The sequence below is a fragment of the Dermacentor silvarum genome, chromosome 2 (genome assembly GCF_013339745.2).
Source record: "Dermacentor silvarum isolate Dsil-2018 chromosome 2, BIME_Dsil_1.4, whole genome shotgun sequence".
Lineage (NCBI taxonomy): Eukaryota > Metazoa > Arthropoda > Arachnida > Ixodida > Ixodidae > Dermacentor > Dermacentor silvarum.
The window spans coordinates 246,314,469-246,340,633 of NC_051155.1; the positions used below are offsets into that span (position 1 = coordinate 246,314,469).

Consider the following 26,165-nt stretch of genomic DNA (forward strand, 5'->3'; position numbering starts at 1 on the left):
CTGACACTTCGAGCAGGCCAGCTAGCTATAGTTGACATCGCTGAGGGTTCCCATGAAGAGAATAATACACTAAGTAAAGAAGGGCTTCTAACTTACCAACTGGGGAATACGGGCGGCCGCGGCGATTGCCGCGGCAAGAACGCGGTTGACTAACCACGTGCAGGAATACGGGAGCGGCAGCGGAGACTTCCGCCATCGCCGCTTGCTGGGGACCCAAGAGACTCGGGCGATGTCAGCGGGATCTCACGTGACCCACCCAGTGGCGCTGCTAGCGCTTGTGATTCCCGTGCACCGCCCGCGGAAGGAAAGTTTTCCTTCTCCCAACTCTCCCTAGCGCGCATGCGTCTGCCGCGAAGTTCGCTGCGCGTGCGGCGGTCATGGGAACCGAGGATTCCCACACACTACATGGTTGATTTTTTTTTAGAAACATTACAGACTTACCAAAATGTCAGTTTTGATCTACTTTCAGCCCTGATTTTCGCAATGAGGTGCTCCATGTAGAAATATAACATAAAATGCATTAGATATGCCTGTTGGTTATTTTGTGGCTGCTCTTGGGTTGCCAGGTGGCCTACAGCTCACACAATGTTTTAACCACTTACATATTAAACCAATTAGGAATGCCACATACTACTATATGTGGTCCTAATTGGTGCAGAATGGCCAGTAAACCACCTTTCTAAACTAAAAAGGTTACATTACATTTATTTATAATTTTATACAAAATTCTTGCTTTGTTGCAATGCAATTTTAAATGCTTAGATTTTTGTCGGAATTTCAAATAGAATTACAATTATTTTGTTATATCCAGTAGTTTAATGTAACCATTTTTGTTGTATAACGAGATTTGTCTACTGGGAATGAAAGTGCAATTTTGTGGGTAGTGCCTTCTAGTAGGTAAGCACTATGCAGTTGTGATTTCCTCACAAGTTTTTGGTTTCCGTTGCAGATCACAATTGGTGGCATTATCATGGTGACAGACACAAAGTCAAGTGAAGAGGAAGAATTGGTGGAGCCTGTCTCAGGTAAGGCATCTTTAAGGGGGGACATGGGTCCTTAGGCCTACAAAATTAACAAAAAATCGAGCTTTGTAAAATTGCATTTTTGGATTCTGCATCTATTATTCTCTTGATTTACCAAGTTTCTTACCTCATGTGTCGATATTTAAACCATAATATATTAGTTTTAAAACCATAGTGTTGGAGATTAGTTTGTTTTCTTCATTTTTCACAAAATACTAATTTTGCACACCCAGCAATACATTTACTGTAATATATCAGTAGCTATCACAGATAGAATAATAATTCTTTTTGCAGCATGAAGCTAGATGTTTGGAGCACACAACATAGGAAGCACTTCGCAAGTTTTTGCATTTTAAGTTTTTAAAATTGGTCTTTTGTGTGACCAAATGCATGGCAATGTTCAAAACAATAGAGTTCAGTGTACTCTAAAGTAAGAAATATTGACCCAATCATAAAAGTGCTTCCTATGTTGTGAGTCTTGTGCTTTCTGCTATTGATCCATATGTTATTTGTATATTTTCGTGTGGCTGTTATTTGTCTATTGCAGTAAGAACAAAAGACATTGTTTTCTTAATTATGTAATGAAATAATGAACATGCAGAAAAAATAACTCCATTTTTAGAATCAGAGAATAAACTAAACAAGCATGCCAACTTTTATCAAGTTTGGTTCAAAAATAGGTAAGGATAGCTCTAATCCCCATATCACAAGCATTTGCCCTTTTTGTGGTGGTTCCAGTCAGGAACTGCTTCAATGTCTTGGATGCCGTGCAGAAAGCTCTTATTTTATGTGAACAAACACGTAGTGTCAAGAAAATTTTCTTATTCCTGATGCTCTCATACGCGTGCAAGCTCTTTCCATAAAGCACAAGCAGAGAAAATATTGCAATCCTTGCTACTGCTTGTTCAAATAGCATTTGTATGCAGGGGCGGATCCAGGTTTTTTCTGAGGGGGGGGTCAGCTTTTGTCGGTGATGATGATGATGATGATGATAGTAGCTTCTCATTTACCGAAATTCACCGTTTCTGCTCACGATAAACCCGCGTTTCATACGGCTAGAACAACACCTGTAGCCCGCCGTGGTGGCTCAGTCAGCTCAGGCGTTGCGCAGCTGAGCACGAGATCGTGGGATCGAATCGCGGCCGCGGCGGCCGCATTTCGATAGAGGCAAAATGCAAAAACGCCCGTGTGCTTGCGTTGTAGGGCACGTTATAGAACCCCAGGTGGTCAAAATTAATTCGGATCCTTCCATTACGGCGTGCCTCATATTCAGAACTGGTTTTGGCACGTAAAACCCCAGAAAGATGAAGAAGCCCTATAGCGAAGCCAGGTATCGGTTTCTCCGAGCTTATAGGAAAATGACATTACCCAATACAGCCATGCGCTTGGCGCCTGTGCCTGATAATACAGGGTGTTCAAAACTAAGCTTGATGCTTTTCTTAAAATTAGGCACTGGGAGGCACGCGAAGACCACCTGTGCAAATAAGTTATGTGGCCAGGGGGGCACAAAGTGAGATAATTATCGCTGTGAGCAGCCCAATTAACTAAAATTGAACAAGAATTTTTGACGACTGCAGTAAGTGGTTATGTTTGTATTGAAAACTTAGAGGCAGTCGTGTGTCTACACAGCATCAGTCGGGAGAATTATTCTAGCCGTGTTCGTGCTCCGAGATATCCCACTCCAAATTTCAATTGTACTGCGCAGAGTTATCGAGTTGACGCGAGAGCGGTTTATGCTTTGCATTGCTGTGGAAGGGAGGCATTTTGAACATTTTTAGGGCATTGACATCTTGATGGGTGAATTGTTGTCATGAAATTTGTGCATGACAACACCAAATTTAAAGCGGCAGTATGAAATATTCGTTAGCATAGCTAAAAAGGTTTCTGCTGTTGATGGTACCGTTGTTGCTTTTGATTTCAATAAAACTTACAATACTTAGAAATCAGCAGTCACTTTATTTGCGTAGCCCAAGCAAGGACCATGCCCGGTCGTCTAGTCACCATTACGCACGCGCACTGCCCTCCGGCTTCTCTGCGCGCGCCATTATCTCGGCATGGCAGCTGCCGCCATTTTTACAGGCTGCGCGGTCGCGTGTTACGACAGCGGTTACGGGTTCTTCGATTTTTTTTTTCGCCAGCCGTGAGGGGAAGGGGGACAGTTATTATCTTGCCAATGCCTCCGCCGTGTTGTCAGACTAAGCGCCGTACCCAACAGCCGCGGCACATCAGGGAGGAGCTTTGCGCCGATCCTCACTCTCTTGCATGCGTAATCATGCAAACGACAATTACAATTTGTAGTTGGATATCTCGGAGCATAGACACGCTATACTCGCGGACAACTTTCTGTGGCAGTGAAGGGCAAGCTACGGGCACGTGGATGCTGCACATGTGTTACCGCGCCAAGTAGTCCGGCAGCGTTTGACAGTGCTTTTGGTTGCTCGGAACAGACGCTGAATCGACGCAACTTCCACGTGCGACGATTTCGCGTTTGCCCAGACGCGGAAGGGAACAGCCGCAAAATGAGTAAACTTTTACACTCAGTGGTGTGTTCTGTCTTATTTAACTGTTGCTAATAAGCTGTTTATGTTTACTCTTCGCCAACATAAACCAACGTGGATTAAAACGCGGGACTCTTTTCAGAAGCACCCTCACTTGTGAGCGCTTTGCCTCCGTAGCTTTCCCTTCATTGCCACAGAAAGTTGTCCGCGAGTAAAGAAGGATTCTTCGAAGTGAAACTGTGTAGAAACACGACTGCCTCTAACTTTTGAATACAAACATACACACTTACTGCAGTCAATAAAAAGTTAATTATTCAATTTTAGTCAATTCGGCTGCTGACTAGCGATAATTATCATCTCACTTTGTGTCCCCCTGGCCACATAACTTATTTGCGCAGGTGGTTTTCACGTGCCTCCCAGTGCCTCATTTTAAGAAAACCATAAAGCTTAATTTTGAACACCCGGTATATCTAGCCTGTATTGTTTCTTAAAATAAAATTTGGGATCATCTGTCGCAGTTTCGTTATAAACGTGTAAGCACGGGTCCATCTTCGGAGTTCTGTTGGGACACCTTGTTTTCCTTAAGGAGATTCTTGGTGTTCGGCTGAGACACCTTCGTTTGCTTTGGAGCTCCAACGCGGCAACCACTACGCTGGTTGTTTACGATATGCGAATCACCGCGTATGAAGGCTCACGACGCCACCTACAAGAAGAACGATGTGGTGTAGTAGCCGAGAGGGCGAGCCAGCGTCTTCATGTTTTGTTTCCCACGCGACGTCATCCTTTTACACAAGGCGCGCATCTGCTCCCGTTTCTCTAATCACGCGACGCCATCCTATGCCCGCGCGCTGGCGTTGGCCGCTGACGTCACGCTCCCCCATTTCGCAGGCGCTGCTCGAGGTTTCGCCCCGCTCCGCGAGCACGGCCACTCAGATAAACGGATCCGGCGGCTTTGAGCCTCCTATGCTTAATGTACGACAACTGCGAAATTACAATGAAAAACTTGTAGCATACGAACGGTACTGTGCTCGTACTGGATATTGTCAACGTGTAACTGTGATCACAATTGGTGCTACAGTTAAAAAAAGTCGCCTATGCGTAGTCCTTAGTTTAGCTGTTAGTTGTTATTGTTTATATATGAACACTTCAGCGAGAGATCTCTTTCATTAAGCAGGTTGGTCGCGGAACCGATGACAGCCAATGAGGCAACCGATGACACCCCGAGGGGGAACTAAGTTGATCAGGCGCGAAGGCGCTCGCGCAGACATCGGCATGCTTGGCAAAAGGGACGTCCCCTCGTTCATTCGACGCCACCGACGGTACGAGTAAGGCACGGCCGGCGCCAGGAGGTCCAAGGTGTGCATGAGAAAAAATAACTACGGCAACCTCGCGACACCACACCCCTACGGAATACAACTAAGCTTGTGAGCGAGCTAGCTTTACTTCTACGTGGCTGTTACCACTGGTACTCGCGAAAAATAATTTTGAAAAATGCTGGTGGCCATATTTTTTTGCGACAGGGCCATCCCCTTGTCAGCGAGGGGGCGATGCAGAAATCTGAGGGGGGGGTCAGGACATCCGGACATCCCCCCTGGATCCGCGCCTGTTTGTATGCCACTAAACTGTGCTGTCCTCATATGCAAAAGCTGTGGAGTGCAATTATCAATAGTGGAATAAGTTTTTTTTCTCAAGGTTGCTGCAAGAAACACACATGCACGAAAAGAAAAAGTAGTGCACAAACGTGTTTGATGCTTCCGAACATCTTGACAGGAGCCAATATTTTTTGCGCGACACATGACTGCCGAGTGTTAACATGTTATTTGGCACAGGAAGGATGCTTTTATTTGGTAACAGAAACCAAACAACCTCTTTTAAACTATAGGTGGCTCTGAAATGTGCAATCTTTGTCTGTTGGACCTTTCTCTGTGGCCTTTGATTTCTTATCTGCCACTGCTTCTGCCATCCAAATGCGTGTTTGTGCATTATAGCTTACTTGATATCCCTAGAGTGTGATGCAGTGACAACCAGAACGCTCACTGTATTAAAATTCTGGCTTATGAAGCTCGAATGCTGCTATAAAATAAGATTGCTGAAATTTTTTGTATGACACACAATTGAGAGTTACTTTGTGTGGTGTTGATTCAATGAAAATTGCTTTCCTGCTATGCTTAACGGTCAGGTGATTCTCGGAGAGTCGACGAATCTAAGAAAAGCAGCTATAGTTTTGCCCATGATGGGAAAAGCACTGCTAAAACAGTGTCCTGTGTCCACTAGTACTGAACACAGGACAAAACGCTACTAGCAACTCGAAAAAGGTTATTTAGAAAAGGTGTTCTTGTATACAAAATGAATATACGTCACCATGATGCCACTATCGTTGAAAACTAAAATTCAACGCGTGATATCAAGACCAAACACGAGTGCCTTATGGCAGGCTGTTCCAAAAGAGCCTGCCATCCTTATCATTAATATACGATAGTGGCTTCGTGGTGATGTACATTCATTCTGTATATAAGAACACCTTTCCGAAATTATATTTTTTGAGCTGCTAGTAGCGCTTTGTCCTGTGTTCTTGATAAGTCTCTGTTCTTGGAGCACTTTTTACATCATAAACGTTTACCAACACACCCATCTGACAGCTATTCTAAATAGTTTTGCTTTTTACAGCAGCAATATTTGCGACACGGTGTGCATAAATTTTGCGTGAAAAATCCAACAAATCATTGCACATAATCCGAATTTTTGGTTGCCCTTACACTCTACCGTCCTACAGATTTGAATGAGTGAATGAGCCGAAAATAATCAGTCAGCTACTGTACATGCATGGCTCTTGCACATGCTGAAAGACAAGTTGTGACATGTTGCATAAATTTTATATGCTTTCTTTCTCATATAAAGAATGTTCAGTACATGAAATGCACATCTCATTTGTAGTACTTCACCACACTTAATAACAGTACACTCGAGCTCACTTATAATGATACTGGTGTTAACAATATATTGGATATAACAATGAGCAGCCGCAGCACTGTGAATTTTTGTGTGTTCTATGATAAAATAAACAACTTACTACAATGTTCCCATGCCATGTTATCAGTTATAAAGATTAAATCTGGCCACTGGGTGTTTGTGTCAAAAGAAAAAACACCGCAAAATTCTTCAAAAGAAAAAAGAAAATGTGAGCCGCTGCACCTGCCTGTGTTATGCAGAGCGGCACACCTCTCTCGTCTCCCTTCCACCCCTCCGATACTAGAATCGACTGCGCCGGCAGCGCCGACGTCCGAAGAGTGGAAGGTAGACTGGAAAGAGGTGCGCGAGGCTGGGGATCGGAACATTATAGTAAGCGGTTTATTTTACCATAGAACACACATAAGTTAACCCAGCTGCTCATTGATACATCGGAGTATTGTTAAACCGTTAATATTATAAGTGGGTTTGACTGTACTTGTTTCTGTCTAATTAAAATGTTTCGGTGTTTGTCCCCTCTGTTTTTGTCGTGCAATCCAGTTATAACAATTTTCAGTTATAGCAATGGAATTTTCTTGGCACTTGAATATTGCTACAAGTGGGTTCAACAGTATTTGTTTTGAGTACCACACCCCCGTACACATGTTTCGTGTCGCTAAGTAAGAAAGTTGGGTTAGTTGTTGCATAGCCTTAGTGGAAAATTATTTTCTAGCACAAAAATAAAAAAAAATAAAAAGAATGGAACAAGGGCTTTTTTTTTTTTTTTCCCCCATTTAGTGGTTGCTCTTGCTATTCTCTCCAACAAACAAAAGAAAAGAACTGAAAAAAGCAGATTCACTTAGCCCAGTTCTTTCCTTGTTACTTGTTTTATTCTAGGCATGTGTGAATGTTACTCTATTCGGCATTTGCTTTGGTTAGAATTTCAGTATTCAGAACAAACAAATATAAATTTAAAAATGTCCAATGACAGTTTTGGTTTTGGCAAAGAAGTCGCATTGCCTTGCCACGGCTTTTAGCCAAGACAGGCCAAAGATGAAAAATTCATTTATTACTCCTGAGTATTTATGACTCCTCATGTTGGCACTTTTCCTCTTCCAGCTGGAGGCCCCACTGCAGAGAGTGACGAGGGTGACGAACCTGAGGCTCCAGAACCATTCGAGTACCCGTTTGACCATGACTGATTGCTACGTTTATCCGTGGTTTATTGCTGCTGTGTGAATACAAATTTGGACCTAGTTTCTCATGTGTCTCAGAAGTGCATTTCCAATGTGTGAGCAACACCCCTTACTGATGGGCCTTTGCTTCCCTGGTGCAGCCCCATTGTGCACCCTTGTTTCGGACCACCGCTGGTTAACAATTGTACTACTTTTCTTGACTTCACATTAGCTGTGTGTGACGTTTCACATTTGCCCGCTTTCATTAACTGCTCTGTGTTGGCAATAAAGTGGACTGAACTCATATTAAATTTAAGTTGCCAGTGAGCTAGGCTCTCCACAGCTCTAAAAACGCTGACTGCAGATATCGGTTTTACTTCCTTGAGCCATTTCAGTATTGGTTTAGTAGTGCTGCATTAACATGGTAGTACTAAAAATGTGCTTGTTATAAGTGTAAAAAAGAAATGTTCTGAAGCTGGGACTAGTCTGTTCCTACTTGGAATACAAAGCTGGTATTAATGTACAAATGTACAAGATTGGGCTAGTTATTCTTTTTAATAGCATGGCAAACTGTGCAAACAGGGCAAGAAAGTAGCGGATAGTAGTGATAATGCCCGTTAGGTAGCATTGTGCCTTATCACCATCGATTTTCTTTTTGTGCATCTTTTACCTTTTTGTGCGATTTTTTGTTCAGAAGATTGGGCAGGTGGTTTGGAAAATTCCCATGTGGAATGTGGTTTGGGAGGCCTTCGCACAAGGGGCATCAGAGTGGGTAGGATAGAAGATGTGACGGAACACGAAGCTGGGGAGCGTGTTAGTTTGGAGGCATGTGCCGTGTAGCAGTTCCTATATGGGTTAGTTTCACATGTGGTGGAGGGAGTGATCTTTAGTGTTGTAGTATGTGAACGGGGTCCTTTCCATTCTGTCTGGACTTGGCTGACGTATCGCTGGGTGAATGGAGGTAGAGCTTAATCCCAACCAACTAAGTATAACGAATCAGTCATCATGACATCACCTTTGTACTATGGTCACTACCATTGTCGCCTTGCTACTGTCGTCACACACATGCTCCTGTCACATGCACAATTGCTCACTTTAAACAAACATGTTCATTCGTCTAGTAAAGCTTTGCAGAAGCCAAAACAATGGTTGATAATCAGCTACATTCAAAATGCGTCAGATAACATCGACTCCCACGGTGCGTGGGATCTTCAAAATTTTGTCTCATCAGTAGTTCTGCGGCAAGTGTTATCGGATGTTACATTTCCCTGAATTATGCAGCTATTGTGATCCACTAATTTGCAGCTATTGTGGTTCACTAAAGAACTTACTGAGTGAATTGTCGTACTGAGTCCTTAAATGATGAGGACCTTAGCTGAAAAAGTAAGATTATAGGGTTGAAGATTAAATTCAGAAGAGAAAGGAAATGTTCAATAGCCTAGCAAGAGAACAAGAATTCATAATCGGCAAGTCAACCCTTGGAATCTATGCAAGAATACACTTAGGTCAATTACTTACAGGGGACCCTGATCATGAGAAGGAAATTGACAGAAGAATTAAAATGGGTTTAGGTGCATACAATAGGCATTATCAAATCATTATACCGGGAGCTTATCACTATCCTTCGAAAGTCTACAATTATTGCATTCTACTGGTACTGACATATGGGACAGAAGCTTGGAGGTTAAGAAAGAAGCTTGAGAAGAAGTTAAGGACCATGCAACGAGCGATGAACAAAAAATGTTAGTTGTAACTTTAAAAGAAAGGAAGAGAGTAGTTTGGATTAGAGAGCTAATGGGCGGGTAGCCGATATTCTAGTTGACATGAGGAAGAAATGGAGCTTGGCAGGCCACGTAATGCATAGGGCAGATGTGGTCTATTAGAGTTACAGAATGGGTGTCGAGGGAAGGGAAGCACAGTCGAGGACAGCAGAGAATTAGATTGTATGATGAAAGTAGGAAATCTGCAGGCACAATTTGGAATCGGCTAGTTCAAGGCAGAGGTAATTGGAGATTGCTGGGAGGGGCCTTCGTCCAGCAGTGAACATATATATGGGCTGGTGATGACAATGATAAAAAACATTAGCAGGATCCGGATGAGACAGGCAATAAATAGTACACCAGACCATGGTATTAAACTACATGTGCTGCTATATGCCATTTCTGTGCAAAATTTGAGTGCAAGCTAGCTTTTTGTTTGAAAACGTCTACAGTGTAGACCGCTTATAACCTAAGTCGTCGGAGTCGCGAATATCCACACTATAAGCGGTACAGCATTATAACCAAAACAACGATGTTCAAGACCTGTATATATAAGCAAAACGTGGACGAAGCAGCTACGCATATCCGAGAATCGAAGCGTGCGATGGGGAGTTCTGCATCCATTTAAATTTACGAACGTTAAAAGGTTGATGTCCAAATACCTGCGGTCTTTTCATGAAGCAGACAAGGCAACAATATTTTTTTTTTTAATTAAAAAAAATAAAGCAACAGCGACCGAAATTTCAGGTGTAAAGTTTCTATTTTCTCGGACTGATCGGCGTACGCACGGTGTCAAAAACGTGGCAATTGTGGACCAACTTGCAACCATTCAAGTGTTGCCCGGTGGTTATTAAGGTGGTTTCTCCGCTTTCCTTGTGCCGTACAGCCATTGCAACGCATTTGGTTGACTCGGCACAAAACCACAACTTTGGTTGCCGACGAGGCGCGCTGGTTAGGCCTAGCCGGCAGGGGTGCCGGGCGGCATGCCATCGCGGGAAGCTCGCCCTTGATATGTTCCTACCCATAAACGATTACATAGAGACTACGCATGCGATCATGCGCACGGGCTGAACTGACAGCAACGTGTATGAAATGGAGTTTGGCTGCTTAAGCGATCAGCTGCGGCTACTACTACGAATGCCTACCAAGTTTGTATGTGCGCCCACTTGAACGGGGGAAGCTCACAAGTGCATATAAAGCCTAATAGCTCCAAACTAAATTTGTGAACATTGCTTAAACTGACAGTGTCACACGCACGATATCTGCACTTCAAGACTCGCATCGTGACGGGTGCACAGAAACTGAAGCCGCATTCAGTGCAAATTGCACTGCTGATTAGCAGCAGAGCAAAAGGCTTCGCCGGCGTTGCACTGCCGCCATTTTTTTTTTTTTTTTCGATGCTTTATATGTCTAGGCGAAATCGCCTGTGTACAGAAAACTATCATCATCAGCATTGGCTCGAGCCTTGTCGTCGTCTTCCGCAGCTAGCTCGTTGGCCCCACTCGGCTTGCGCTCGTGCTTGGCACACGCTCGTGCCACTCCTCCTGCGTTTGTCGCTGGCACCGTTGCCGCTCATCATTCCAGCGTAGAATTTCACTTCTGTTGTCGTAATGGGCAGGCCAGGCCGCGTTTACGGGGGTATGAGCCATTGCTTAAGGTGGTACGAGCCATTCATTGTCTTACGTAATAGACAGATTTAATTTTACAGCAATTTAATTTCGAAGCATCGCCAGCGGCAATGGCGGGCGTCAGTGACGACGTTCTCTCCGTCGCAGTCGAACGTGTATGTCGCCTAATAATTGAGAAATACTTTAATGAACCCTCGGGATTAACCCAGTGATAAACACCGCAGCTGCACGTTTCAGCTTCGCTGGTTAACCATCTTCACGGTGTGGGAGAACCGACAATGTTTTCTTTTTCTTAGTTTGTTTGTTCGTTGACTCTGCGTTTCATGCTCCTTCTCCGCATTGCCCTCATTGCTCTTATTTCCCATCGACGGGCCCACCTCGTTGAGAAGCGTGCCCGGTGATATTTCCGTGGAAGCTGCATTATAACCAGTATTTCGTCTTGCGCGGCTGCACTGTAAACGGTATGCATATACATGGAGTTCTATGGGACGGTTAATGGTTGTCAGAAAAGGACGCATTGCAACCAGTTCTGCACTATAAACGGCTACGTTTATAAGTGGTCTAAGCTGTATTCCAATTCTAATTTACATTAAGAGAAAAAAATGGAGTTTGGCAGGCCATGTAATGCGTAGTGTGGATAACTGGTGGACCATTAAAGTTACAGAATGGATACCAAGAGAAGGGAAGCGCAGTCAAAGACTGCAGAAAACTAGGTGGGGTGGTGAAGTTACAAAATTTGCAGTTGCAAGTTGGAATCAGCTAGTGCAAGACGATAGTAATTGGAGATCGTCCTTCGTCCTGCAGTAGACATAAATAGTATAGGCTGATGATGATGATGAAGCTGTATTATGTTTTTTATGGGATACTTCCTCTCTGGACTCTTCATTCTGCACCGGAAGGGATTGAGAAGTGGTTGGTACTAATGAAGCACTGGAGACGTGAAGAAGTGATGATTTGCTTTTAGCACACCTGCCGTACTTGTGTAGGCTATACCAGCACATGCATTTGACAGTGCTGCTACACCATGTGACTGCCACTCGGTCTGCTTTTAAGCTAAGCTGTGAAACTGAGATTGGTTCTTCTGACATTGACATACAGTAGTTCCTGCTGGATTCATTCTGCATCAAGCATTTTCTTACTCACCTAGACATTGTGCGATCACTTTACCCACTCACTGTTGACATAGCTGTCAGAGTGTGCTGTCAAATATGTGTACAGTGGAAACTCATTGATACGATACACCGAGAGATGCCATTTGCTCAACAGTTGTGGGTTCGGAAATACCCCTGTTTGCAGTTTCCTCCACATAACTTCCTCGCTTTTGGTAAGGTTCTTATCCGCTCTCGGGTAAGTCTTACGCCCCAGTTGGAAGCAAATTTTTTATTTAGAGTGGCAATATATTTATAAAAATTGCAAAATTTCAGCAAGCAAAACTATCAAATTTACAACTGTATCTTGGTAATGAAAAACTAAATCACAATTCTGTAAAGTGCACCTAATAGCGCATCTAAAGCGGACAAATATATGTGTTATACACGTCTCTTAAATACACCACAATATTGTGTGTAGAACTTTTTCAAAACCATCATTAACATTGTGTAACAAATTCACGCAAGATATACTTTGATACATGAAACTTGGCCACTTCAAATGCTCTAACGGATGCAGTTACTGCAATATCTGTTTTTGGTGCAGAGTTAGAGATTTCTAAACTTCGTGCTTACACACACATGCATGCACACACACACACACGTGTGTGTGTGTACATTTTTTACCTTACCGATTTTTGGCAATTGTAAAAAATTACAGGGCTTAAATCAACATTCTGCTTGTTACAGTCGCTAGAACTTTTTCTCTTAATTGCGAGAAAGTTCATTGAAATCGGTCCCGAGGTTGTCTTGGAAATGCATGTCTGCATTTTACATGTATTTGAATAGGTGGCATTGGAGTTGGCCCCTCTTAAAAAAATTTTAAGAAAAAAATATCTGCTACCCCCCCCCCCCTTTTTTTTTTGTTCACAGGTTGGCAGGTATGCGTAGGCTAAACAGACATTTTTGAAAAAAAAATTTCGTACCGAAGCTAGCATTGCCCTTAAACATTAGTTTAAACAAGGCTGACATGGTCAAAAACAATGCAGAAGGATCTTTGGGAAGGTGGGTAGTATAATAATCTTCAGTAAGGACACAAGAAAATTAGATGCAAGTTGAATTCTACTGTCACGGTCGCTGGATTAAAAAAAAAGAAATGCAGCCTGTAGCATCAGGTGGGCAGCAGTGAAAGCGAATTATCTCAACCGTAGTTGAATTCTCGATCGCTTGGCAGGGCCGAACGGCGCTAGCTGATGGGGTTGGGACGCGTCGACTTCCACATGCAACGGCATTCCAAGCGCGTGCCTGATGCATTTTCTATGCCCATCTTGGACAACAGTCCCCGGCTGGTGGCGCCACAGCGGATGACACCATTTTCGATGCACGCGGCAGGTCGCACCTTTTTTTTTTTTTTTTTAAATCCAGCGACCGTGCTACTGTTGTGTGGCAACAGCTGTCCACATCAGCCACTGTCTAGCATTCAGATTTGATTTTATTCACTTGCTTTGTTGTGCCCATTGCTGATAAAAACAGTCCTAGGTTGTATCCAAGGGTTCCTTGCTTCGCTTATAGCAGCAAGCAGCAGTGGGAGGACACCGTATAGCACAAGTGTGAAAGCAGCAGCCATGCATGTAGCTCTTTGTTGCAAGTCAGTAGATGGCATTTGACCTTTTGAATTTGCCCGTTTAGCCGTGCGTGGCCAATTGGTATAGACATTTTTAGTTAGTCCAATTTGTATGTCCCATTGAGACAAATTTTAGGAGTCATGTTGCTCAATTGGTTATTCAGTTTTTCAGAATTGTTACCCCTTATACATACGAACAGAAACGAATATTCAACAATATCGAATGTTAATTTTCAATTGAATACAAATCAGATAGCAATTAATAATAAATTTTTATTTTAAATTTTGCATATTCACAATTATAGGCACATGTAGGAGTGGACAATTATCAACTGGTCTTAATGGGGCCCTGAATGCCAGCTGGTTTTAATGGGACTTGATCTGCCAAGTTGGTCTTATTTGGAAGTTGCACAGATGGGCAATTGCATGAAACAACTTAGTTAACAAATAAAAGCACAGTTGAAGCACCAGTCCCGAGGTGACAGATCTTTGTAGTTTGGTAGGATCAATTCTTTTGAAATCTGGTGCTACATGCTGGACTAAAATTTGGTGGCATGTACTAAGTGAGACTGCGCTTAGCAAAATAAGAGGTGCATCATTGTAGCAATTTTCTGTTGCGTAGTCATGCAGGAATAAGCTTGTCAAAGATTACCTGGTTACTTGCCACGTTGAAGGACCGAAGCTTTAAATTCACACAAAACCAACTGGGCGACTACTTGTACCTTTGTGGTTCAAGTGGACCAGCTTTATGTTTGTCACTGATAAAATTTCCAGCAGCTATTGACAGCTGTTGAACACATATTTGTGTAGAATGTGCTTTTTGCAATGTTTTATTTTTACCTCACTTCTGCCATAGCTCTGCCTAGGTTTGCAGTATGTACAAATAAATAATGAATAACCAGTTGGATCCAGTTATCTTCAGTCAGATCTAGCTGGCTGACCAATTGGACACCAGTTTTGTCAAACTGACTACCATTTGAATACACCTGGATGGCTAATTGGCTCTTAATGGTGCTCCCAATTTGTTATGAATGGTATACTGTAATGGGTGGTGAAACTTTTAAGTGGTTCATTACGAGTTGATAGCGGTTGGAAATTTTCTAATTGGATCCACTAATTTTTGTTTGTTTACTGGGATGCCAGCCAGAACATTGGCTTTTAACTAAATATAATTCCAATTTTTCAAACTTGAGTTAGCTATTGGCTCTATGAGCTTCCAGCAAGTATGGTTGAGTATGAAAGACATATTTGCCACTTAAAAATGGAATGATCACACACGGTGGCAATGTAGCCTTGTATTTCACCTCAATGCAAAAAGCAATGTAACACTTGGTGTCTTTCAGCGCCTTTATTTTTGCCACTGGACATAACACGCACCGATTACAAAGAAGTCGCAGTAAGCCAACAATATTGCATACAACGGCGCAAGTAAGTAGGGTTGGTGCCAACGTTTGCTACATAAAAAGAATAAAACACAAAAATAAACATAAGACCATAGGATGCTTTTCATTCACTTGTAGGTTGTAAATGCTTTGATAATCCCTTAGCCATTTACATAATTATATCAAAATGGGTGAGCTTTTCCTTGCCTGATAAGAAGGTGCAAGTTTCTCATGTGTTCATATAAAAACAAAAAGCACAACACAGGCTAGGCACAAAGTGGACAGATGCTTTAATTAGGAGTGCACTGGGAAACTCGCACCTGTGGAAACTCGAGGCTGTGAAGTATGTTGGTCACAGCTGGGGTTCTGAAAATAGATGCATGAATGCTTGCCGATGATTCAGCTAGTGCCCCCAGCAAAGGATGCACCAGAAGAGAGTGCACAGGCATCAGCTAACACTGTGGTTAACGAACCTCTCTTTTTTTCCTTCAGCTGAACCACAGTAAAAATGGGGGGTACAAAGGTGCTTGCACTTGAGAAGGGGCCATTTACATTAACTTTGCTACATTGTAATGCTACGTGTTCTTCATGTACAGTTGGTGCTGCATAGTGATAAACATGAACCACCTTACAAGTAATAAATAGTGCAAGGAAAAAAAGAAAAAACTAGCAAAGAAGAAGATTTGTATGCTGTCAAAATTGAGTCGCGGAACGACTCTCGTCTTGAATATTTGTATGTTAAAGGCCACTAAATGTTTTACTATGACCAAACTAGTGGTAATACAATTTGTCTAATGTTTCACAGGAGCTAGGCTTTTCAGTGACAGTGCAGCCAAGAAAGCTCACTAGTGAGGAACTTATCAGTGAACTTCTATCGCATATTTCTTGCAGTTATTTGCTGGCTGTGCAAGCATGTTACCAGCTTCCCAGCAAAGGCTGTGTGCATAGTTGAGCAGGCAAGGTCTTGAATGGTATCTGTGCTCTTTTGAAGCACATATGCAGCTTTCAAGAACTTCTGTATCTGGCTTGTTCTAATCTTAAACAGAAGTTTTAAATGACACTTCTACCAACTTGGAGAAAAAAAGATTAGAAACATGGCATAATTCCCACACCTCTCTCTCTCACTTGTCCCATCGCTTACGATGTTTACTATGTTCATCATAAACCAACTAGCCTAGCTTAGAAGTATTCTGCAGAAACATATTTGTAGGCAAATAATCACAGTAATATTATAATAAAATGTATCAGTAAGAATAAGCATTATGTTGCAAAATTACTATTATGATGCAAAAGATACATGCAGAACAGAGGGTACAAATTACATTGACGAATCATTATTAATAAAAATTCAGTTTTTTTTTTAAAGAGTGCCTGAATAATGCCACAAAGCCAGAAACAATGGGAAACATTTGACAAGTTGCACCGTCCCCACAAGTAAATAAAACATTTACAAAAATTATTTTGCAAGCAGTAAAGGGACATTAGTGAAAACGTCTTGTAAAAACATTCAAGTGTCCATAAACACCTAAATTTGACATGAAGAAGTGCACACTAATCTGATGTTTCTCCCAAGAGTGTATGACCCTTTACCTATTGCCCGAGAGTAGTTTTAAAAAAGTATGTTTAATTTTGAACAGAGGTATAAGCACAATGAACTGTTACATTTGCATGAAGCCTTCATATATTCAGCAGTGGTAAAGATGTATTGCTTAGCATACCAAATCTCTGAAACACCAACATTTTCTCTGTGTGTGTGGCAACTTATTTACCAAGCTGCTGCCTCAGCAACACAAACAAAGCAGCAGTTCCTTCTGTTCTGTTTGCATACAGCTGTTGCATGAAATGGCTTTTATTAAAAAATGCTAAATTGCATACGTTGTGTTGATGCCCAGCATCAACAGGCAGGTCTTTGTGGGTTCACCGTAGCTATCAGTCTATCACTCAAGCTCAACAGCTACTGACAAGAACTAGCACTTCGTTCTCCATACAAGGCTGCCTAGATGACAACCAACTATGAAGACTAAATATGCAGCAAATAAACATCAGTAAACAAAAATAGCTCAAAAACATTTGATTGGCGGCTCATTTCTTGCTATTACAAACAACACTTAAATGTTAATGAAGTGCATTTTATATATAAGCAGTTTTGTTCTGTAACCACACTTCGCTGACTTGCAAAGCATAGGAGTTCCAAAAGCTTAATCCCAGAAAGGCCAAACACCATTCTACACTAAAGAAAATTAGCATGTGTTCATTAGTATTTCTGGCCATGAAGAGTACATTCGTATAAAGCAGTATTTCAGTTAAAAATTAGAATAATTCCTTGCAAATAATTTGATGGCTATGCACAACTAAGACCTTGCTCCACCGTATCAAAAATGCAACTACAGGCTTTGCAGTAAGTTTCCCTCACGTAAATCAGAAAATTGAGGTATCAATCTCGGCATATTAACAATGATATGTTGGGCTTTGTGGGGTTAAGCAAAGGTTTCTTTCTTTTTTTGCTCAAGCCAGCATCAATATTATTAATGCACAAGTTATAAATAGATCAAAATGCACATAAAACAAAATACTGCATGCAATGAATGCACTTGAACAAAGCATTTCTTCTCTAGTGTGGAAAAAGCACAGCAATGCAGACCGAAACAGAGGACAAGGGCAGACTGTGTGACTGCTTGATCAAGGTTTCTGACAAGCAGGCCAGTAAACGATGCACATGGCAAACAAAACTAACACGCATGTGACAGAGACCATGGCTATGCATAGAATAATATAAGCTTCACAAACTACAGTAGGCAATGACTGCTATGTACAGTACAATCTGCATAAAACATGCAGGGCTAGGAATGGTAAGTTGTACTCAAACGCCACGAAACAATTTGGCACACATTTTCCAGCTGCTAAATGTCCCTTCTACACTTACTAGCTATGTCGACTTCTAACAAACCACTCTCACCTACCACATCAAAGTACAAGCTTTCTAAAGCAATTGCTTACTCATTACTTTCTGCAAATACAGCATTACAAGATAGCTGCATTGTCTCACATGCACACTATAATCCACAGCAACTCTACTGGCAGAACGCTTGCTTATCGTGCTAAGGCCAGAGGTTTTTATCCAAAGCTCAGAACTTTGATTCGTCTTTGTTGTGCTGCGTAAATGAGCAGCTACTAGGGGTATGACAAGAAGGCCAAAGCGAAAAAAAAAAAAAAAAAAAAATGGGGGGGCAGGAAGCTGGGACTGCTTCTCAACAATATACAACTCATGTCAAGTTCAGAAACGGCTAGCTGTCGGTGCGGCTGGGAGTGCACCTTTTGGAATGTACATCAACTTTCACATGTTACCATAGAGGCTACTTTATCAAAAGTAAAATGTGATGCTATTGTTCGATTACATCAGTGGTGAGAGTAAACTTCGTTCCTGTCACATCATCTGCTGACATACTGAACTAAAGGTTTGCAGTATAAAAGATATCTCGACTAAACGTACCTTTATTTCTTCACATTTTTAGTGCATGTTAAGTAAAGGCGTATATCAGTACATGTTGAGTGCATTCAGATGGTAAAAATAGCCTTCGAACTGTTGTCCTCCAAAACACAGGCAATGTTCTAATAAACATTGCAGGGATGCAACTTACAGGGATAATTACAGGGATGCAACTGCATGCACATCACTACCTGGTCTGACTTTCAGCTTCGTGTTTCTGTTCAAAAATATATTTTACTCGCTGTTACAAGTGCAGTGCACAACAAAAATATACTAAATCTAAATGTCCATCAGCAAATAACAGCTCAACAGCTTAAGACTAAGGCTCCAATTCAGCATTCAGATAATTTTATATTGTCTATCAATAATTATGTACGCAAATTTAACAAGCAGTGCTCCTGTGCTTTCTGAGCTACGAAGAGTGTTGCAAAGAAAATTGAGTAAACAAAAACTTGGAGCAGAGGGATTATCTATCAACCACAAGTCATTTTCTTTCTTTGCACCTGACAACAATGTTTGACTGTACTACCCACCAAAAGTACAACTCAACAGGAAAGCATAAGGTCTGCACATCTACAGTGTTCAGACAAGGTTTTGATTTGGCTCCGCATTTGCAAATACATGCTTGGCATGTAATGTAGCCACACATTTTTTTGTACAAACAACACGGCACAAGTATGCATTGAACACGTCTCGCGGCAAACAAAATTTTGCAATCTTTCAAGTGATGTGCTAAATCAACAATGCAAAATACGCATGAATACAACATGTGTTAAAAAGTTTTGGTGTAAAGTTAAAGGGTATGCCCATTCGTGCCCCGGTAGTGTGTAACCACTTCTTTGGTAGCAGCGACCAAGTAACAATGAGCAGATTCAAAATGAAGAAATGCTCACATAAGGAGACAAAACATGTGACTGTTTTTGCACCATACTCCAAACAATGCATAATGCACAATGATTCCCATTAAAAAAAAAAAAAAAGCTTCTACAGGAAAGTATTCCTGCTTGAAATCAATGCTCAGACAGAATAACCACAGACGACAAGAGCGGGAAAAAAATTGTGACAGCTATGACACGACCAAAAACATTGTGTGACCTCCAAGTGAACAATAGTAAAATTTTTGATGCACTTGAAACACTACAAGCATGTAACACAAAAATGCAATATGAAAAAGATGGCCTGTGAATGCAGACATGACTGCTAAAGAAAGCCAGAACATCTGGTTCACGTCTTTTCACAAGGCATCATGTGCACCCTAGCTGCTGCCTGGTCACTGGGTGATCCAGCACACAGCTAGAAAATTTTCACTTTGTACAAAGGAAATGGAACCGATTTGTGCATAAGATTTCAAGTACAGTATATGTCACCACAAGGATTAAAATGCAGGACAGCGATTAGTAGAATAGATGCAACAAGCATTCTTTCATCCATGTAAGCACACTGAGCTCAAATTTAGTCATATCTGTGATATGTTCCCGCAAAAAGAAAAGGGGTAAACCTTGTCACTGATACAATGATATGTGCAAGTCGCGATTCTGGACAGTCCTTTAGAGGCACTAGGTGTGCCTGCTGCAAAAAACTACTCTAAAAAACTAGCATGTGTTGTTGCACGATGTGAGAGCATTAAACAGGTTCAATGTTTCTTTCGATGTTCAGTGTAGCTCAGCATAGTAGGTTGTACCCACAGATCTTGTAAATTTGTGTGGGTCAAAACAACACATAAAACTGCATAGATAACTACTTTCTAAATGCTGTAAATCCTGTATTAAAAACTGCAAGCACATAAGATGCCACTGGCATGACACTTTCGCTTGACTTCTCGCTTATGCATTGCTGCCTGGTAATGCTACAATGTTGTCTGTGTTCCTGCATAGATTTGATATTTAGGACATTATATTATATACAGTTTCGAAGGAATATGCTTTGTTACGTCGTGCCTGCCAGTAGTCTATCTCTCGCAGACACGTGAAGAAGCAATCATAGCATCCTGTTACACTATCATTAAGCAGTCTTGCAATCTGCAATATGCATTCTTGTTCTGAGAGTTGTAAGCTTTAAACAGTGAAAGTAATTTTAAACATTTAAAATAATCATTCACACATGAAAAAAGTGGTTAAACAAAAAAAGATGTTCATCAGAACAATGAAGAACATGACTGCACATCTTAAAACCACAGTAAAATGAGGAACATTGTATAATGCCACAAAAGCACAAAATGTGCACACTAGTCATATTTCAAATATACATAGGAACACATACAAAATGGATAGGGAAGGGAATAGACAATATGAATGTAAAATGCATATGCTTATATGAGTGACAACTCAATGGTGTAAACAATAGGAACTTAAAACAGGGACTACAAAAATAATACTTAGTGGCATGGTCCTGGCATTGATACCTGGCTGAAATGCTCATTAAAAATATTAAAGAAAATGATGTGCAAATGCCTTGAACAGCTGCTTTTCTACTTCCTAAATACAATACTCAACATTTGGAATGACGTTAAGAGTCAGTGTTAAATTAAGAAGGGCAACAAAGACAAGAATAATGAATTAAAATTTGGAAAAAGGATTAAGGGTGTTGAGATTAACATTCAAATGAGTGACTGACTGCTGCATGCTTTTTAAAAGCATACTCGGTACAATGTGTATATAGCTTAGGCACACTAAATGACTGCCTACTGCGTTATTCACTCAGAATAATGAATTAAAATTTGGAAAAAGGATTAAGGGTGTTGAGATTAACATTCAAATGAGTGACTGACTGCTGCATGCTTTTTAAGAGCATACTCGGTACAATGTGTATATAGCTTAGGCACACTAAATGACTGCCTACTGCGTTATTCACTCATACAGAACACTTCCCAACAATGGTCTTGGCAAAATACCCGGAGTTAACATACTGAAGGGGTACAGGCACCAGCTAGGCCCTCATCCTTGAAAAAAAAAAAAAAATAAATAAACAGAGTTCATCTTGTGGCGAATGTTTTCTTAATCTACAATCGTGTGAAAAAGAAAGGACATTTAACACCATTTCTTCATGCACCTATACAGACTCCAACAGCCTATTCACAATGGAGCCAGCGCCTCACCCCACTGACTTTAGTAAAAGAGAGCCTCACTATATCCTTCAGATGACCACGAAAAAGAAGTAATGGTCAATAAAATGTAACAACAAGGTAACCGTCAAAATGATTTAAAGCAGTGCACTTTTACTTTAAAAATAATTTAGTTCATAAAAGACGTTCTAGGCTTTAAAAAAAATTCTAGGATTCACAGTGTTGCGAAGACATTATCTTGTATACATTGCCCCCATTATGATAGCTGACAGTCATGTGCTCCGACGCTTTACATGCTTTGAGAGCTATGATGGTCATCATTATCCTTGATGGTAATGTGACGATGCCACAAGCCAGCATGCCACAGGGAAGCTTGTACATGTGTCTCTTTTGACCCAACAAAACCCCCTATGCATTTGTGTAGTAAACTGTGCACGCTTCTCATACCCCAGTCACACGGGCACTTTCAAAGACCTTTGAACCAAAGATCCTTTACTTCAAGGGAGATTGCGAGCCGTCACACGAGTGCACCAAAGGAGGACTTCTGGAAGGGAGCTTTGAGTCCAAAGGAGGCCGCATTCGTCCTTTCAAATCTCAAGGGAATACTCTCGAGCATAGAGGGTGTCCGATAGCAGAAATAACAATGTTTATAAATATGGAAGTTTAATTTTGACCTGTTTAGAACAAGCTTCTAAGTACTAAATACTAGTAATAAAATCCTAAACATTTTTGGGACACCCGCAATCTCTATCATGAACTCGCCGGTACAGCAGCGTCGGCACGACCTGCCATCAGCGGCAACACATTACAATAAATACCTCCAGTATTTGGTAAAGTAATGACCTTACTATGCGTACATTTTGTTTTGATGTTTCAATGTAATAGAAAAAGTAAATATCGCAGAAAAAATACTGCATAAATTTATTATAAGACGCATTCGGGCCCATATTCTTTATTACTTTTGAGGCGACGGCAGCGCTAAGGATACGTTGCAGTTTCTGTTAAAAGCTTAAACGGAGACCGTGTAGCACTGACACATATCCCTTGAACTAATGTTCCTTTGAAAGCTCTATGCTTCTTAACTTTAAAGGACCTTTGGCACGCCCGTGTGACTGGGGTATTAATTTAGGTCAGTGCCCTCCTCAAAAGGGAACATAAGATGCAGGACCACAATGGGACGACATCGTATTGAGTGGGAACACAATACATGGGAGCCCGATGCCAATTTCTTTACTTATGAGAGACTCGCAACTGTTATGTGGAATTCAATAAAACTGTGGCTCTGTTTACTTGGTGCCACCAAAGAAGTGCTCATAGTAGCAACAGTAAAATTAACTTATTCACAACATTTTGTGCAGCTAGCTGTTGGCACAAGCAGAATAACAGATGCTGCACATGGTAGCCTAGCTTGCAAACCATGAGCAAAAAAAAAGCGAGCTGCTTTTACTAACCTCAGGAAACACTGTAGAAGTCAAGGCTTGGGCACCACCACTATAGGGCCCACGACGTCATGTGAAATTTGCCCATACAAAAGTTCATACCAGAAATATTAATAGCTGAGTGAACAGTAGTGAATTACTCTTAGTGGTAGGCTTGCTGGATGTATGCGGCTGCAAAAAGTTCTCACACTGTGATCTTTGTTTAGAGTAGGTGACTAAGCGCACCGAACATGCAAGACTGGAGTGAGGCATAGAACATTAGTGCCTGTACCCGTTGAAGTTATTAAAGCATTGTAGTGCAATTCCTTTTTCATGCATTGCATAGCCTCCATGGTCTAACTTGCCAAGACATGACCACTGAAAAAGCAAACACATTAAATGTTCATTTATGGAAACAACAAATATCAAATCCTGCCACTACTGCTTCCTTCTTTCAGTTGCTAGAACATTTTTTGCTTTCACAGCATTTTACAGTTGGATGGAGTTAATATGCGATTGTGTCGACTGAGTGCAGTTTTCAATGGCTTCGGTGCCCCTTGAAGGAACAAGCTCATGATGAGGCTTAGATAATCTATAGTTGCATATTTACTATGCAATATAAATCAGGTATTGACGCTACCCTGACTATATTGAACACAGGCTCCCTGGTTGGCACAGGGCGCCTCCTTGCCTAAGTAGTCAACAGGAGTGACAACAGATCACTTGTACTGACGTCACAGCTGCCACATTGAAAGAGCACTGGCATCACAACAAGCAGCACATTATATCCAGCCTAGTAGTGATGCCACATGGTCTACCAGTATGGTTTGTGTGAAGTCACATGCAAGCCATCTGCACAATTAATGCTAAGTGCCACCTATGTGCATCAGCAAGTACAGGTGACTTTCAGTGGGCTATTGAGAAATGCTAAGTGCCAAGGGGACCTGGCACAGACCATTCTATACAATTTCAGCTACCTCATCGAAAAAACCAAGCTGGCTATACCAGAAAGGAAGGAAGAAGGAAGACGGTGAATCACTCGATCTGAAAGTCATTGCTGGCTATCTGTATAGTTTTGCTTCGAAGGCTGTGAATGGCCAGCAAGTCAGTAGTACTGGTCAGCGCCTGGTGGGTGAAGAAATGCTCCATTTTGTCAAGCATACCCAGTATTTCACCAGGACGTAGGTTGGTAGGACAGCCACCATGCTGATACTGGGAGTGGGGAGGTGCCTCGGTGATGCCTGGCTTTGCGCATTCAATGGCCTCCTCGCTGAAACTGTATGTTGTGGAGCATGAGTCATCGCAGTGCAAGTAGTCTTCAACGTCCTTGCGCGTGATGTCGGGGCGCACCTTCATAAGTGACGAGCACAGCTGGTCCATGGGGTCACTATCGCCATTATGCGAGCGACCAGCACACATGCGAACTGGCAGCAGCTGCGAGCGCACCCAGCAATTGACGATGGTCTCGCGCGGTACGTGGCTCCAGGCCTCACCCAGCAAGAGCAGGGCATCCAGAATGGAGATGCGATTGCTCAGGTCGGGGAAATTGAGATAGTGAACCACCAGGTCAGCCCTGTACTTGCATTTGAAAACATTCAGGACGCCTCCGTACAGAGGCTGCAGCTCGCGCATATTGGACTGCACGTACAGCAGCTTGACGCGGTCTGACTGGACGCTCACGTGAGCAGGGCACGTATCAAGGATAAGCACCGAGTTGTGTTCGACCTGCTTCTCGAACTCCCAGAGCCACTGCTGGAAGATGTTGCTCGTCATAAACGATGACCGCTGCCAGGCATACGTAACAGGCAACTTGGGCATGTTCTCACGCACCTCCTGAGTCTCACGCTGGCTGTTGATAACCAGAGGCTTGATCTTGTGGGTGCCACTGGCGTTGCAGCACAGCAGCACTGTCAGTCGGTCGTCCGGCGAACAGCTCTCGGGGCTTGGTTCGCAGCCGTTGCCGAATGGCGCTCTTTTGTAAAGTATGGACGTTTCGCAGCAGCTGTAGACACGGACCGGATCGTGGTCGAGAAGCGCGTGGTGATAGTTCCCCAGACCGCAGACTCCTGCACCCATGTCCTCAAGCGTGCTGCGACTTCCCTCCTCCTTGGAACCGCTCTTGAGCGCGAAACCGTGCCTCTCCTTGAACTTGTACAGCCAGCCATTGGACGCTTTGAAGTCCGTAGTGCCCAGGACCTGTGCAAGTTGTTTGGCTTTCGCCTGTATGGCACTGTCAGAGAGCGGAACCTTTTCGGAGGTCTTCTCCAAAACCCACTGAAGCATGGCAGCGTCAATGTCTGCAAACTTCAAGTGGGCCGTAAACTTGCGTTTGGCGACCACGCCGCTGCCGCTACCGCAGCCACCGAAGCCCGCATCCGCACAGAATTCGACAGGTTCGCTACTTCGTTTGCGCATCATCTTGACGATTCCGGTCGAATGCACAGCGTACGCATCGGCTCCTTGCTTTTTCAACGTACCTTTGTTCAGCGGGTCACAAGCCTGCGCCTTGTCATCTATCGTTAGCATTCCCGCTGCTGTCTTTTGTCTCCTACTTGTCGTTGTTGTTGCGCTGCTGTTGCTGTTACTTTTTATGCTGCTTGTTTCCCTGCTAATGTTTTGCAGAGACGGTGTCGCCATCTTGTGGCAGTCGTATCGATTGGTTGGTTGGTCGCTTTTGGATTGGCTCAGACTTCTCCTGCTAGCCATCGTTTATAACAATCGAAACCGAAACTCAACTAACAGCAGTTGCGGTACGCCGAAACTCGACGTTTATGATGTATTTCCGGCTACCTAAATCTTACCCGGCGCCTTCAACCAGCAAAAGCGTAAGCTTTAAGTAAGTAAGTAAGTCAGTACTTACTTACTTGCTTGCTTGCTTACCTGCATTTAAATTCAGAGGACGCCACTCTAGGAGGTGTGAATTCGGACCACACCGTGATTCGGACACTACTTACCGCATTTAATCATTGAATACAAACTCTCAGGCATGAACTGCATCCAGGTTTATTCAACCAACGACTACAATAATTACGCAATCAACTGCATCCAGGTTTATTTAACCAACGGCTACAATAAC

General features: G+C 42.4%; 2 protein-coding genes across 2 annotated transcripts in view; one reads left to right on the top strand and one right to left on the bottom strand.

Annotated features, from left to right (window-relative positions):
* LOC119443046 (26S proteasome non-ATPase regulatory subunit 1) overlaps nucleotides 1-7,725 on the top strand; it is a 64,042-nt gene extending 56,317 nt beyond the window's left edge. Inside the window, exons 24-25 of the mRNA XM_037708179.2 lie at nucleotides 950-1,025; nucleotides 7,586-7,725. Coding sequence (XP_037564107.1) covers nucleotides 950-1,025; nucleotides 7,586-7,668 — 159 coding nt within the window. The 3' untranslated portion in view covers nucleotides 7,669-7,725. The remainder of the gene's footprint in view (nucleotides 1-949; nucleotides 1,026-7,585) is intronic.
* A 7,349-nt stretch (nucleotides 7,726-15,074) lies between these two features.
* LOC119443047 (tigger transposable element-derived protein 6) lies at nucleotides 15,075-26,142 on the bottom strand. The gene has a single exon (XM_049662554.1). The coding sequence runs from the start codon at nucleotides 25,793-25,795 to the stop codon at nucleotides 24,125-24,127; it is 1,671 nt and encodes a 556-aa protein (XP_049518511.1). The 5' UTR covers nucleotides 25,796-26,142; the 3' UTR covers nucleotides 15,075-24,124.
* Nucleotides 26,143-26,165: the final 23 nt, after the last annotated feature.

Bases quoted from the DNA above. Each gene is read 5' to 3' on its own strand.
- LOC119443047 (XM_049662554.1), bottom strand. From the start codon at position 25,795: ATGGCTAGCAGGAGAAGTCTGAGCCAATCCAAAAGCGACCAACCAACC.